The sequence below is a fragment of the Nymphalis io genome, chromosome 27 (genome assembly GCF_905147045.1).
Source record: "Nymphalis io chromosome 27, ilAglIoxx1.1, whole genome shotgun sequence".
Lineage (NCBI taxonomy): Eukaryota > Metazoa > Arthropoda > Insecta > Lepidoptera > Nymphalidae > Nymphalis > Nymphalis io.
The window spans coordinates 1,889,684-1,905,650 of record NC_065914.1 but is presented as its reverse complement, the minus strand read 5'-3'; the positions used below and the strand labels follow the sequence as shown (position 1 = coordinate 1,905,650).

At 34.6% G+C, this 15,967-nt stretch overlaps 1 protein-coding gene across 5 annotated transcripts in view; it reads right to left on the bottom strand.

Annotated features, from left to right (window-relative positions):
• Window positions 1-13,390, bottom strand: part of LOC126778764 (neurofibromin-like) — an 82,570-nt gene extending 69,180 nt beyond the window's left edge. For all 5 annotated transcript variants that reach the window (XM_050502383.1, XM_050502387.1, XM_050502386.1 and 2 more), the window contains exons 1-4: window positions 13,280-13,390; window positions 12,733-12,888; window positions 888-1,074; window positions 188-309 (exon numbers count right to left, since the gene is read on the bottom strand). In XM_050502383.1, the coding sequence (XP_050358340.1) occupies window positions 188-309; window positions 888-1,074; window positions 12,733-12,888; window positions 13,280-13,339 (525 nt within the window). In that variant the 5' untranslated portion in view covers window positions 13,340-13,390. The remainder of the gene's footprint in view (window positions 1-187; window positions 310-887; window positions 1,075-12,732; window positions 12,889-13,279) is intronic.
• Window positions 13,391-15,967: the final 2,577 nt, after the last annotated feature.

Genomic DNA, 15,967 nt, shown 5'->3' with positions numbered 1-15,967 from the left:
ATATAAATATATGTAGACCGACGGGCAGATGGGCCACCTGACAGTACGTGGTCACGACCGCTCATACACTTGGCGCCTTAAGAAATATTGACTATTTCTTAAACTTACTTCACCTGCCATTGGATTAGGCTATATAACATACACCTCGAACAAAAACCAGTAGTTTTAATGCATATACAATACGAACCTGTAATCGTGCGCTTATCCTATTGAAAACTGCATTGAAAAAATTGAGACTGAGAGCGAAGAGTACTTTACTCGCTAATTGCCTGAGGAGGGTGCTGTTGACGTTGCTCTCGTTTCGAAGATCTGAAACCAATTACAATTTCTTATTGACTTGATAATAATAATAATTTTCGGTCAGGAGGACATTATTATTTTTGAACACTATTTATATTTAATTATTATTTATATTGCGCAGGACATATTATCGTACACAAGTATGTGCGCAAATACAAGTGCACTCTATTCTATCACCCTCATAATCCGATGGGAAAGCAACCCGACACGACAGGATAGAGTTCAAGCGCAAGACCAACGTGTTCACGTGCTTTCCGAGACAGAGAGTGTACACACTTCGAACTTCCAGACTCCCGGCAGCTACTGAGAATCTTCGACGGCATAACCCAATAACTTTTTACTGGCCCGACTTGGGATTTGAACTCAGGACCTCGCGATGTGCGGCCTTATAGCTAGCCACTAGGCACTGGGCAGAGGACGTTGTATAAGACTCGCTTTATCGCAAACTAGGCAAGCAAACTTCGTTTTAGATTCACGTCTTCCAGCCTGAGCCTCAACTTTAATCCATTCTTACCGTCAGTTCCATCAATTCTTTCAAATAAATTGGGGTTAATGAAAGGTATTGGTTATATCTGAATTCAACTTACCAATGAATTGGCAAACTTCTCGCAATAAGATCTTAACGTTCATTGCTTCCTCGTACTTCGCCGTGGACTTGGGCTGAGAGCTGAGGCATATCTCTAGTGTATCTAAGACCATTACTAAACTATCATGGTAACCCTTCTCCAGCTCCGTTTGAGGCCGGTTGACGCATGTAGTGGTCGTTGGTGGATACTGAAAAGCAAACAGGAGGATTGAATCGCTGAACGTGAACATTGAATCGCTGTGCATTTATAATTGTACAAGGGAAATTGAAGTGTCTACGCAGTGTTTAAAGTCCATATTCGCGTACCACAGTCATCTGCAATTGTATGAGCATCCCATGCAAATAAGTATAAACTTTAATAAAAATATGAATACATAAAACCGGTTGGCGTGGTTGGTAGATACTTGTCATTCACGCCAAAGGTTGTGGGTTCGATTCCCACCCAGGACAGACATTTGTGTGCATGAACATGTCTGTTTATCCTGAGTCTAGGTGTAATTATCTATATAAGTATGTATTTACAAAAGAAAAGTATATGTAGTATATCAGTTGTCTGGTTTCCATAGTACTGTAATGTATGGGGTAGTTTTAGAATACTACTTTTATAACTGTGGGTAATTGTAAACCCATGTATGGTGGTCTCTCGCTATTAAACGCTCAACCGAATGGACGTCTTTTATTGCGCTCAGTAATTATCCTCAAACAATTATCAATAATATTATATATTATTCACATATTCAACAGTGGCGACGAGTAGTAAAGAAACTACGTGTGTGACGCATCGTTTTTATTACTATGTCGGTGGGAAAACTGGAACACTTCGACCTTGGCAAGGACGATTGGAATTTGTATGTGGATCGGTTGGAACAGTATTTTATTGTTAACGATGTGAAACCGGCGATACGAGTAGCGACACTGATAACGGTGATCGGAAGTGACGCGTACGAACTGATGGTGAATTTATTTACACCAGTCAAACCATCTGCGAAAAGCTATGAAGAGCTGGTGGATGTTATGCGACGCCATCTTCAACCAAAACCGAGTGTATTGGCGGAGCGGTTCAAATTCAGACAAAGAGTGCAACGTCATAATGAGTCCGTGGCGGAATATGCGGCGGCATTAAAGAAATTGACGAAACATTGCGGTTTTTGTTCGGAAACATTATTGGATAATTTGAGGGATCAATTTGTATGTGGTATTAACAGTGACTGTATCCGTCAAAGAATGTTTGCGGAGGATAATATAACGTTCGATTCGGCGTTTAAACTCGCGGTGACAATGGAAGCTGCAGAGGCGGATGCAGCCTTGGTAGAAGGTCGTACCAGGAGATTAGGTGACGGCGTATCAGAGGCGGAGGAATCTATAAACCAGATGACGTCCAGGAGAAGAAGCACAGGGAAACATCTACAAAAATATATGAACGTATGAACGCGAGAACCGGTTTTAAGCAGTGGTACAAGCCTCACAAGCGGAGCGATAATTAGCAGGCGGAGCGATAATAATATGAATGACTTCGCACGACAAAAGAAGGGAACGACTTTTAAACAAGTGTGTGACGTTTGTGGTGCAAATCATCAAGTAAATCGGTGTAAATTTAGACTTTATATATGTCGAGTTTGCAACGAACAAGGTCATTTAAAAAAGGTTTGTCCAGTACTACAAAGTCAGGTGTCATTAAACATCGTAAAAAAGTGATAGTTCCGTATGCACAGAAAACGAAGGCTCGGGCAGTGAGGAGGTAAACAATTTTTCTATAAGTAGTTATTTAAAAAAAATTGCACCATACACAATTAGTATCAATATTGATAAATGTGTTCTTTGTATGGAAATAGACACGGGCAGTGCGATATCATGCATTAGTTATAATTGCTATAAGAAATATCTGTCACATAATTTAATTCGAAAGTGTGATTTAAATTTACGCTATTATACTGGAGAAATTGTAAAACCCGTTGGTAAAATAAGTCCTATAGTTAGTTACAAAAATAAAAGAAAATCGTTGGATTTATTTATTATAAAAGATGCAAAAACGAATCTGTTAGGCAGGCATTGTATTAGCGAGTTACAGATCGAGATTCCTATTATGAATTGTAATAGTATTGATTTTAATTCCAAGCTGTTTAATTTAAATGAATTCAGTTCCAGATATTTTGAAGTGTTTTCGGACGGGCTGGGACGATTCAATGGTGGAACGGTTGGTTTTCGGCTGCGACCCGACGCGAAGCCGGTGTTCATGCGCGCACGACCGCTCGCTTACGCACTTCGCGAGCCTGTGGAGCGGGCGCTGGATCAGCTGGTACGGGATGGAGTGATCACGCCGGTTACTACATCTGACTGGGCTACACCGATCGTACCGGTAATGAAAAAGGACGGCACAATACGCGTATGTGGTGATTTTAAATTAACATTAAATAAGTGCTTGGAGGTGGATCGTTTTCCTTTACCGAGAGTCGAGGATCTGTTAGTTAAATTACACGGGGGTATCAAATTTACTAAGTTAGATCTGTCTCAGGCCTATGCACAACTTGAACTTGATGAATCAAAAAAATACACTGTAATAAACACTCACAAGGGCTTATTTAGGTATAATACACGGAAGACAGTAGTAGAACATCAGAATAAGGATAACATACTTAAGAAAGTAATTTTATACTTACAATCCGGGTGGTCCAAGGCGTGCGACGATGAAGATCTTAAGCCATATTTTGTACGTCGTAATGAATTGTATTTAGATGCGGGGTGTATAATTTGGGGATACCGCTTAGTAATACCTAAATCATTAACATCTGATTTGCTAAAGGAAATACACGTTGGTCATTTAGGTATAGTAAAGATGAAGAGCATTGCACGTAGTTACGTTTGGTGGCCCGGTATCGACGCCGACATTGAACGCACTTGTAATGAGTGTGTTACGTGTGCGATGGAAAACGCAGCACCAGCGAAAGCTCCGATCAAGCCATGGCCTTTTATTCCGGAGCCATGGTCAAGAATACACATTGACTTCTTAGGACCGCTTAACGGTAAAACATTTTTAGTTTTAATAGACTCCACATCGAAATGGTTAGAAATTTTTAACATGCCAAATACGACCGCGGCTGCTGTTATTAAAGTTTTACGGGAAACTTTCGCTAGGTTCGGTTTGCCTAAAGAAATTGTTTCGGATAATGGGCCGCCTTTCTCGAGCAAAGAATATGCCAATTTTATGAGGAACAACGGTATTAAGGTTACATTCTCCCCCGTGTATCATCCGTCTAGTAATGGAGCAGCGGAAGGCGCTGTTAAGTTGTGCAAACGGGCAATAAAAAAGTCTTTAAGAGATGGTTGCGATATCGATGCCGCATTGCAAACCTATTTATTAGCATACAGGAACGTCGATCAAAGTACCACGGGTCTTTCACCTGCCATGATTTTACAACGTAGGCGTATAAGATCAAGACTAGACTTATTGCATAGGGATTGGGCGATGGAAGATAGAGTACGGGAGGTGCAAAATAAGCAAATAGAAAGAGGAAAAGGAGTTATAAGGCAATTTAAACAAGGGGATAATGTCTGGGTAAGGAATTATGGGGAAGGAAACAAATGGTTAAAAGGTAAAATAGATGGTAATTTTGGATCTCGTAATTACCTCATAGGTAGGGATGACGGTCCACCTATCAAAAGACACGTTAATCAGATAATAAAACGTTGGGTAAGCTTTGATTTATCTACGTCAAAATCGCCACCACAAAACCAAAACATGCCGAGTGATCACCCCATATCTGAGCCACAGCTAGAAATACCGACGACTGAGTCGGCTGAATCATCCAACACGGAACTTATTATTCCACCATATTCATATCATCTGATACTCAGGTAAATGTTCCACCATCGATTCGTTCCCAGCGCGTTAGGAAACCAGTTGAACGATTTCGATTCGAATTTGATTAGGCAACTAATATTATATAATTTATTTTAAGTTAGGTTAAGTTAATTCTAAGTAATGTATAAGTAATTAAGGGTGAGGGTGTAATGTATGGGGTAGTTTTAGAATATTACTTTTATAACTGTGGGTAATTGTAAACCCATGTATGGTGGTCTCTCGCTATTAAACGCTCAACCGAATGGACGTCTTTTATTGCGCTCAGTAATTATCCTCAAACAATTATCAATAATATTATATATTATTCACATATTCAACAAGTACGAGCTCTGCTTAGTTTGGGATCAGATGGCCGTGTGTGAATAATGTCCCAGGACATTATTATTATTATACAATACTTCTGTGTTACCTAAAGGTAAGGTTAGGTTCATCTTAACTTTAGACATCTTATATATCAAGTGTATGTTGGTGTATTATTGTTATTATTAGAATTTAGTCTTTGTATATATACACCTATACACCATTAACGTATTGACTGCTTCGTTGGTCTAGTGGTTTGATGTCCAGGAGGTCCTGGGTTCAATTCGAAGGTCGGGCCCATAAAAAGTTATTGGGTTTTTCTGCCAGAAAATTCTTAGTAGCAGCCCGGAGTCTGGAAATTGGAAGTGTGTTCACTCCCGTGCCTCGGAAAGCACGCAAAACCGTTGATCCTACGCCTATACTCTTTCCGGCGCAGGACCATCCGACAGATTGCCGTTCCATCGGATTATGAGAGTTAGGGAATAGACAGTGCACCTGTGTTTGCGCACACTTTTGCACTATAATATCTCTTGCGCAGTTAACTTATCTCTCTTGAGATTGGCCGCCGTGCCGAAATCGGTATGGAGGACATTATTATTATTATTATTAACATATTAATACGTCACTGAGTTAACTGATTGATTGATGACACACGCAGCTTTAAGCCGGACTGTTCTATCGTTTTGACATAACAGTTGGTATATCTGTTTAAGGTAAATCATCTTCGACACCGTTGGACACATGTATGTATTTATTCAAGTACATGTTTTTTTTGTTTTGTTTTGTTTTCTCTCCATATTATATATGTACATCGCTTACTGTAATCTAGTTTAATTAACCGTGCACTAATTTATACACAGCTTGCGATATTCCAGTTGTAGGATCAGCGAGGACACTGTTTCAGGCCCCCCGCAATAGTTACTTAAACTTTTTTTATGTTATAGGTAGACGTAAATGGGCTACCTGATGTTAAGTGATCACCAACGATATAGACATTTTTGTAGGACAGATTTAATAATTCCGAATGACAAGGCAAGCGATATTTGAAAATTCCATCTTTTGCAGCATTGCATGGACTTCTATGGGTATATGAGACAAATCAAGTGGGATATCGCATATTTATTTTAAGGAGGGAGAGAAAATATCCGTGTTCCTCGAAATTGTTGAGTTAAGACGAGCCACATGGTGCAATATGCTGCTCCAATTCGGGTTGTGGAATATACATATGCAAAACTTCAGTGAAATTAGACACATATAGGTTTCCTCACGATGTTTTCCTTCACGTCGAGCGCAAGATGAATTATAAACACAAATTAAGCACACGAAAATTCTGTGATGATCGCCCGGGTTTGAACCTACGATCATTGGTTAAGACTTACGCGTTCTAACCACTAGGCCATCTCGGCTTAGTCAGAGTACTGTGTGAGTACTCTGACTAAGTGAGTGACTTGACATTTAATATTAGGATATTAGGATCAAAAAGCACTACGCCAATAAGAGTAACTATCTTTTGAGCCATCAAGTATACATTACAGAAGAGGAGTTAGTTCCAAACCTTCTCAAAATGGAGAGGAGGCCTTAGCCCAGCAGTGGGACATTAACAATCTTAATATTAGCTTGGGGATCAAAAAGCACTACGCCAATAATAGTAACTATCTTTTGAGCCATCAAGTATACATTACAGAAGAGGAGATAGGATACCTAACACCCCCCTTCCACTCTCACACGCATTCAACGCGGGATGAAAATAATTAATTTCACGGATCCACGGATATCGGTGTAAACGCGTATTTAATGGTCGAATGATGCAAATGATAAATAATATATTTATGGAGATAATAAAAAACGTTTTGGGGATTAAATATGTTGATCGTCTGGCATCTCACATTAATAGGGGGCGCTGCAGAGCTCCCCGCCAGTGTGACGTCGCTGAAACTAGCCGTCAGATGACATTCCTGAGCCTAAACTTTTCTACTAGACTGTACTACTTTGTAGCTTATATAACGTTTAAACGCATTGACTTGGAAACTTGAAATTTTGTATTCTGGTCAATTAAAGATATCTAAAAGTGATAGTGACCACAAAATAAGGCGCAGAAATTTTAAGCATTTTTTTTTATTTTTCCTGAGTGGTCTATTGACCATGGCTAATATGCATATAACTCTTGAACGCGTGGACTTAGAAACAAGAAATTTTGTATGTTAGTTAATTAAAGATAACCAAAAGAGATAGTAACCACAAAAATCCTACTAAAAGAAGATGGACACATCATATTGAATAAATATTGTACAAGAGACAGTAGCACAAGAAAATCTATCCTGGATCATGTTACTACAAATTTGACAAACGAAAACTATCATATGGCAATCATCAACTCTGCTAAGTCAGATCATAAACAAATATTCTTAGAACTAAAGAAAATTAAATCCCCCCCCCCCCCAAAGCAATTGTGAGCGTATCACAATACGAAACGATAAACTACGAAAACCTTTACAAAACCATAGAAACAGTCAATTTCGATGAATTGAGCAAAGACTACTTGAGGCTAGAACAAAAATAGAAGTTTTGTTTAGAAGAAAATAAGATAATAAAAACAAAAAAATTAAATTTACCTCAAAAAGATCGGATACAAAAGGATATCATGACAGACATAAATCAAAGGAGTATACTGTAGACAGAACACAGGAGGAAGCCTGAAGACGACATATTAAAACTAGAATTTATCAAGAGGAAACAGGTAACCAATCGATTCAATATAGAAAGGCCTTTTATTACTATAAAAAATTTAGTAAATGTGTAAAAAAAAAAACAAAAAGGATGTACAACTTAGTTAACACACTAACATCTAATAAACTTAAACAAATTTGTGCTACTCCAAAATTCTATGTAGATGGTAAATTTGTAACTAATCCTGTGGAAGTTTGTCAAATATTTAATGATTAGTTTCCCACAATAGGGACCAAATTAGCAAATGAAATACCAAAGACATTTCATGACCACCCCTCTTTTGCCTTACCAAATCCACTAACTGACGCAACTCACAAACTTTCAGATTTCAGCCCAAGCACAGTTACTGAAATCTTAAAAATAATTGATAATCTCGATGCAAACTGCAGTACTGGTATAGATGGAATCAACACTAAAGCAATAAAATGTATTAAAAATATAATAGCTAGCCTTTGCGAATGCTTTAATGGAAACAACTCAAAAAAATTATATGTACATAGCACAAACTCATCAACTAACTCTATTGTCAAGGATTTTATGGATTTAACCGGCCTATCACAAATAAACAAAGTTAATAACGTTTATGGAATAGTTTTAGACCTAGGTTTTACTAATATTATTAAGATCAATGTTCAAGATACATATGTACCACACATGTTTGCTCTATCGATAAATATCATCCTCCACTGGAAATTAATTTTGAGGTAGATGGTTCATCGGAAACTCTATTTTTACCTAGGGATATAGTTAAATTTATGTATATTGATGCAGATTACGATGTGATAAACAAAAAAAATTAAGAAATAAATTGGAAAGAACTATTTATTATGTGTATGTAGTATTGTGTACAGATGTTGATGATATGGTTAATTTGTTTTATATAGAATTACGACGAATCATAGAAAATTATGTACCAAAAAAGTCTATTAAACACCAAATAAAATATACAGTATGGTATTCGTTCCAGCTCAAAATAAGGTTAAAAGAAAAAAACAAGTATAGGATATTATTTAAAAAATATGGTAACCCACTAGATGGATATGAATTCAAAATACTTAGGGGTGGGTGTAGAGATCTCATTAACTTAGACTATTTGAAATATATTGAAAACATAGAAAACAATATTAAAAGAAATCCAAAGTTTTTTTACTCTTATATAAAGAATCTTCGAAATGAAAAATGTGCTTATCCGGCATTAATGACAATGGATAACCGTAATTTTACTAACGGAAAAGACATATGCGACCAATTTGCTAAATATTTCTCAAGTATATACAATGTTTCTGATTCAACACCTATCAATACCTCACTAACTATATATATTATAATAATAAAAAATACCAATGTAACTCTCAGATAAGTAACGTTATTATAGCCGACAAGGAGATACTGTCGGAACTAAAGACCCTAAGTATTGATAAAGGTGCAGGCTCTGACAATATACCGCCAATATTCGTTAAGTGGTTTGCTTCTACTTTAGTGAAACCACTTTCAATAATTTGTCATGAATCATTAGCTATTGGAAAGTTTCCAAGTCTTTGGAAGAAAGCACGAGTAGTTCCTATATTTAAAAGTGGTGACAAAAAGGATATAAGAAACTATAGAGCAATTTCCATTTTGTCGGTGTTCTCAAAGATTTTCGAAACATTAATATGTACCTTTTCTCACTTGGAAAGTTAAATCACATATATCGAAAAATCAGCATGGTTTCATTAAAAATAGGTCTACAATGTCAAACTTAGCAGTTTTTGTTAATGACATTTCGAATTCATTGGATAATAATACACAAGTATTTATACCGATCTAGCAAAAGCATTTGACCTCGTTGATCATAAGGTGCTGATGAGTAAGCTTTTTAACTATGAGTTTAATGGATATTTTCTTAAACTTTTAGATACGTACTTATAAAATAGAGAAATAAATGTTGTTAATCCGCCCAGGATTTGAGTCAGAGACATTTTTGCAACATCTGGAGTTCCACAGGGCTCTTGGTTGGATCCAGTATTGTTTGTTATTTTCATTAACGACGCGGCTAACTGTTTTAAATATAGTAAATTTAGTTTTTATGCGGATGACTTGAAAATTTATATGAATATAAATACAATCCAAGATTCTAAATGTTTACAAAGTGATCTAAATAAATTTACGAAATGGTGTCATGAAAATCGCATGAAACTAAATGAAATAAAATATCACAGTACTACGTTTAGTAGAAAAATATCAGAAATTAATTATGATTATAACATAAATAATTGCATTCTAAAGAAAGTAAACCAAATAAAAGATTTAGGAATAATAATTGATTCAAAAATGAATTTTATCCCGCATATTGATCACATTATAAGTAAGTCATTCATTGCGCTAGGGTTTATTAAAAGAAACACAAAAAAATTTAAGAAATCAAACTCAATGGTTACTTTGTATAAATCATTCGTAAGTAGGTTAGAATACTGCTCTGTTGCGTGGAATCCGTTTTATCAAATTCATAAGGACAGGTTGGAAAGAGTACAGAAAAAGTTTTTAAAATTTTTGTCTTATAAGGACAAGAATAAAAAATATTTGAAAGAATACTCTGATATGTTAAAACATTACAACATGAGTACACTTGCAAGTCGCAGAGATGTCATGGATTTGTGTTTTCTACATAAAATCATATCAGGCAGAATAGACTGCCCCGATCTTCTCATATGAAATAAATTAGTTACACCGAGACAGAGTTCAAGATTTGTGAACATACCGACTTTTAAATGTCGGTTTTCACGAACAAATATAGGCATAACAGCGCCTTTAAACAGGGCCCTCAAAACGTACAATAATGTTTATAAAGAGGCGGATTTAGATTTGTTTGGTGATGGCACAAATTTAAAATAAAAATATATTATGACGGATTGCATATTTAAATTTAAAGATCAAAGTACTGCCACGAATGGTTCATTAATTAACTCTTTCTGATTTTTTTTTGCGTTTTTGTGTATAAATTTTTTTATCATAATATATATTCGTATTTATATATTCGTATTTATATATATATATATATATATATATATATTTCTTTATTCTTCCTTAATTTATTTGTATACGTGTTGTTTACGCGATATCTTTAAAAATGTTACGTTGGAGTGAACGAAGCTGAAAATGTGAAATTCCATGATGAGTTAGCCTATAATTGCGATGTATAGTGTTAATAAGTGTCATCATTTGGAATTGTTATTTTCTGGGACAGACATGTAAAAACATTGTACATTGTGTTGGCTTCCTATAAAATAAAAAAATAAAAAAATGGACTTTTGATCAAAGACGAATCCCGGACACTCTCAAAATAGCAAAGACACTGAACCCAGACAATTATCGACCTATATCAGTACTGCCGGTGCTATCAAAAATACTCGAAAAAGTATTACATGTTAGTTATTTCTAAAACAATTATTTTATATAATATTTAAAGCTAAAAACAAAATTCCGCAGTTTGACCCTCTTACGATTAATGATATACCTTTACAGCAAAAAACCAGTGAAAGTTATCTTGGCCTAAAAATAGATAGTGCTTTAACATGAATTGTGCGTATAAAATACATAAAAAGAAAAATTTCGAGTTTAATTGGGCAACTTCGTAACGTAGTCAGATGTGTTCCCTACAAATTACGTCATACAATCTACAAAGCTTTAGTACAACTCCATTTACTAAAGCATTGTAGATATATGCATTGCAAATAAAATTATAAAAATTATTTTTAACTACCCGCTTTTAACACCTACAAATAACTTTTATAAAGAAACAAAAAGTACGACAATCACACAATTATATATTTATAATACATGTATCTATATATAATATGTAACCGTCGTGCGAGTCTTCTAGTTTTGCCCAAAACTAAAACTAATTACGGCAAAAAAGTATAACTTCTGAAGGCGCACAATTGTACAATAAGATACCCTCACTTATAAAAAATGTAAACTCACTTACCTCATTCAAAATAAAACTAGATAATTATATTATGAACACCTTTTGCCAATACAATGAGTTAGGTGGGTAAAAACTGTTTTTTAATTCCTAATATAAGGATATACATATGTATATACATGAACAATCAGTGGAAACTTTTTTGTAACTTTTTTGTAACTAGCAAATGGGCCACGTGTTGGTTACCACTACCATAGTCATTGACACTGTAAGAAATAATAACCATCCTATATATCTTCAATGCCCCACCAAACCTAGGAACCAAGATGTTATATCCCTTGTACCTGTAGTTCACTGGTTCACCCTTCAAGTGGAACAAGATACTACTAGGTATTGCCGTTAAACGGTATAATATGTAAAAAGTTGATAGATAATAAGCCTAAATATTTACTCATCACTATGTTTGTTAAATATTTCCTAAATAAATAAATTATTGTATTTACACAGTGGCAGTTAAGACTCAAAATGAAATACTGGTAAATTATTATCCTTGTGATTAACACTTTTTATTATGTTATAGGTAGGCTGACGAGCTTATGGGAAACCTTATGTTAAGTGGTCACCAACACCCGTAGACATTGGCGATGTAAGAAATATTAACCATTCCTTACATCACCAATACCAATGCACCACCACCCTTGGGAACGAAGATGTTATTATATCTCTTGTGCCTACATTTACACTGGTTTCTTCAAACCCGAATGCAACGATCCAAAGTATTTCTGCTTAGCGGTAGAATATCTGATGAGCTTGTGGTACTTATCTAGACGGGCTTGCACAAACCACCCTGTATATTATTATACACCACCACCACGCCCTACCACCGTGTATATTATTATACCTATTATATTTTTATTTTTTTTAAAGTAGGTAGGCGGATGAACCGACCAATAAAAATAAAACTTATACCAGCTTTAAATTAAGACTATTAATCAAGTTATTAGTATTATTGACATTACATGTTTTTGTAAATAAATATATAATTTGATTAATACATACCAATTCATTGACTCTCTGCAATATTTTTGTTAAGCCAGCAATCACCAAAGAGAAGCGATGCCGACTTATCTGAACTAAACATGCTTTGCTGTTTTTCATTAACTGTTCTTCATTTCTACGAGAATGGAGGTTCTGAGCCCCAGTTTTGTATGGTAGCTGCAATTTGTTTTTGTTCTTTTAATATAATAAAAAAAATAGAATTTTCCTTTAAAAAACTACAATTAATATACAAGTAATACTGTCGAATGATTTTAATATTATAAATAAATAATAAAAGAAGATTATTTAAACGTAAAGGCGATAGTTCAAAACGATATATTTAAAAACTACCTGCAAATCCGGTAAAAAAAAGAAAAATTTTGCGTAGGCGTAGAAGTATCGTATTTAAATTGACGAAATCAAAAGTGAATAAAGCAATTGTATGTTTAAAATACGTACGTGCTGAAGGGAAATAAAGTATTTTAATAAATATTTAGTTAAATAAATTTTTATGAAAATTGGGTGGTCGAGATAAATAAATTAAAAGATATAATATTTTTATAGTTACTTGGTCTTCGAATCGGGCAATGAGCGAATTAGCCCATTCTCCAGGTTTCTGCGTTCCCATTTTGTTTGTTTTAAATGTATTTTCAAGGAAAATAATTAATAAACTAGTAGTTTGTGCGATCCCTTTTTGTGCCTCGATCGATCAATAAAATATTTCGGTGTGGCCAGGCTTCAGTACCTACCCACCAAATCGTGATTTGACGGATTTTTTTTTCCTGCCTGACGTTTGATACAAAAAGAATTTAACTACTAGATTGATCATTAATGGAATAAATTATACTTCAGTCCCCAATATAATATTCTTATATATAGTAAGTAGATTTACTTTTATTATTTTATTTAAAATGTATTTCAAATTAACGTGAAGTTTAAAATTACATTCAAAAGACCATTATTGTGTAGTACATATATGAATATTCTACTAACCAGTAGAATATTAATTTTAATAGCTTACTCGTAAGTAAAACATTTCATTGATTATGAATAAAACAGAAAATATAATTAGCTGAAAACAAGGCCTCCTCTCCTCTTTTTGAGGAGAAGGTTTGGAGCTTATTCCACCACGCTGCTCCAATGCGGGTTGGTAGAATTCAGATGTGGCAGAATTTCAGTGAAATTAGACACATGCAAGTTTCCTCACGATGTTTTCCTTCATCGTAAAGCACGAGATGAATTATAATCACAAATTAAGCACATGAAAATTCAGTGGTGCTTGCCCGGGTCTGAACCCACGATCATCGGTTAAGATTCACGCGTTCTTACCACCGGGCCATCTCGCCTTACCATAAACTAAAAAACTTTATTTAAACTTTAATGGTTATTTTTCATAAAAAGTTTTTTAAGTCAACTTACTAAAAAATAATTAAAACTAACCATTGCAAATTATGTTTAGCTTAGAAGTGTAAATAGCATAATATAAAAAATGGAATATAACTTTATTTAAGTAGTTAAAAATTAAAAAAAAACGCACCGAACCCACAATCTTTTTTTTTTGTTAAGTTTAACTAGCTAAGATAGATATATTTTTATGAGTACCAACACTAATCTTATAAAGTGCCATTACAATTTACAATATTGACAATTTGATTATTTGACATAGCATGACAAATGACAATTGATCATTTGACAATTTGTTTTGTGATTTTCGTTAAGTGTCGTCGATTTGTTTAAACAAATTAATATTTAATTCAATTGTGTTAGTATCAACTGAGGAATAAACTTAACAATACCTTCCTAAACCAATATGATGGTAAGTTGTTAAAATTCTTATTGTTTTATTTTTTATTTTTACTTATACCGGGGGGCGTATCCTATTAGATTCCAACAATATTTTTACGCTATAAATCTTTCAGTAAGAATATTTTGCAAACAAGTTTTCTTATTTCGGTCAGTAAGGAATTTGTAATGATATGAAAACAGAAATGAATGGTGAAAGAAGTTTTTACCGGGATTAGAAATCATGACGTGGAGTTAGTGTTTTTTTTTGTTTTGTGTTAACGCGATAGTTTACGCTATCAGTAATTACTTCAAGGCGATAGAGGATTATTAGTTTGAGAATGATTCTGATGTATTAGTCATGAATTTATTAAAAAAATATATATTTTGTATTAAATAAAAAAACTGAAAGTTTTTTATACAAAATAATTACGTCAAGTGAAAATGAAACAAAACCTGTTCAATTGTTTGTTATAAAAACAATATATGAAAATAAGAAGCATAAGTAGTATATGTAATTATATTTGTACAATTTCAACTGCCTCGTTGGTCTAGTGGCTTGATATAAGGCCGCAGACCCGGAGGTCCTGGGTTCAATTCCAAGGTCGGGCCAATGAAAAAGTTATTGGGTTTTTCTGTTAGAAAATTCTCAGTAGTAGCCCGGAGCCTGGAAGTTGGAAGTGTGTACACTCCTGTGCCTCAGAAAACACGTAAAGCTGTTGGTCCTGCGCCTGAACTCTTTCCGGTCATGTCGGATTGCTGTCCCATCGGATTATGAGAGTGCACCTGTGTTTGCGCACACACTTGTGCACTATAATATCTCCTGTGTAGTTGGCTAATCTCACTTGAGATTGGCCGCAGTAGCTGAAATCATATTTATTATATTTACAACATAATTCTTCAGTTAATCTAAGTTTATGAACTATCTAAGACTACTGTAGTGTTATATGAATTTGGTTCAAGCATATCATAGCCAATTCTAATTAATATTACATTTATATAAACTGCACATCATTGTATGACATGTACAGACTATGTAATAATGAATTGTATTTTATTTTTTTTCTTATAGAATAGGTAGGTGGACGATCATATGAGCCATCTGATGGTAAGTGGTCACCAATGCCCATAGACATTGGCATTGTAAGAGATGTAAACCATTGTTTACATTACCAATGCACCACTAACCTTGGGAATTAAGATGTTATGTCCCTTGTGCCTGTAATTGCACTGGCTTACTTGTACCAACTACTGCTGTTTGGTGGTAGAATATCTGATGAGTGGGTGGTACCTACCTAAACATGCTTGTACAAAGCCCTACCACCATAAAATTTATAGATTACAATATTGATATTTAAACAAAATATTAAATATTGCATGCTAAGTATCAGAAATTGGCTAATTCTTCTTTATATGTTCAAGATCTTTGTAAGCCCAATTCCACAATAAAGAATATTTGAATTTGATAATTTGT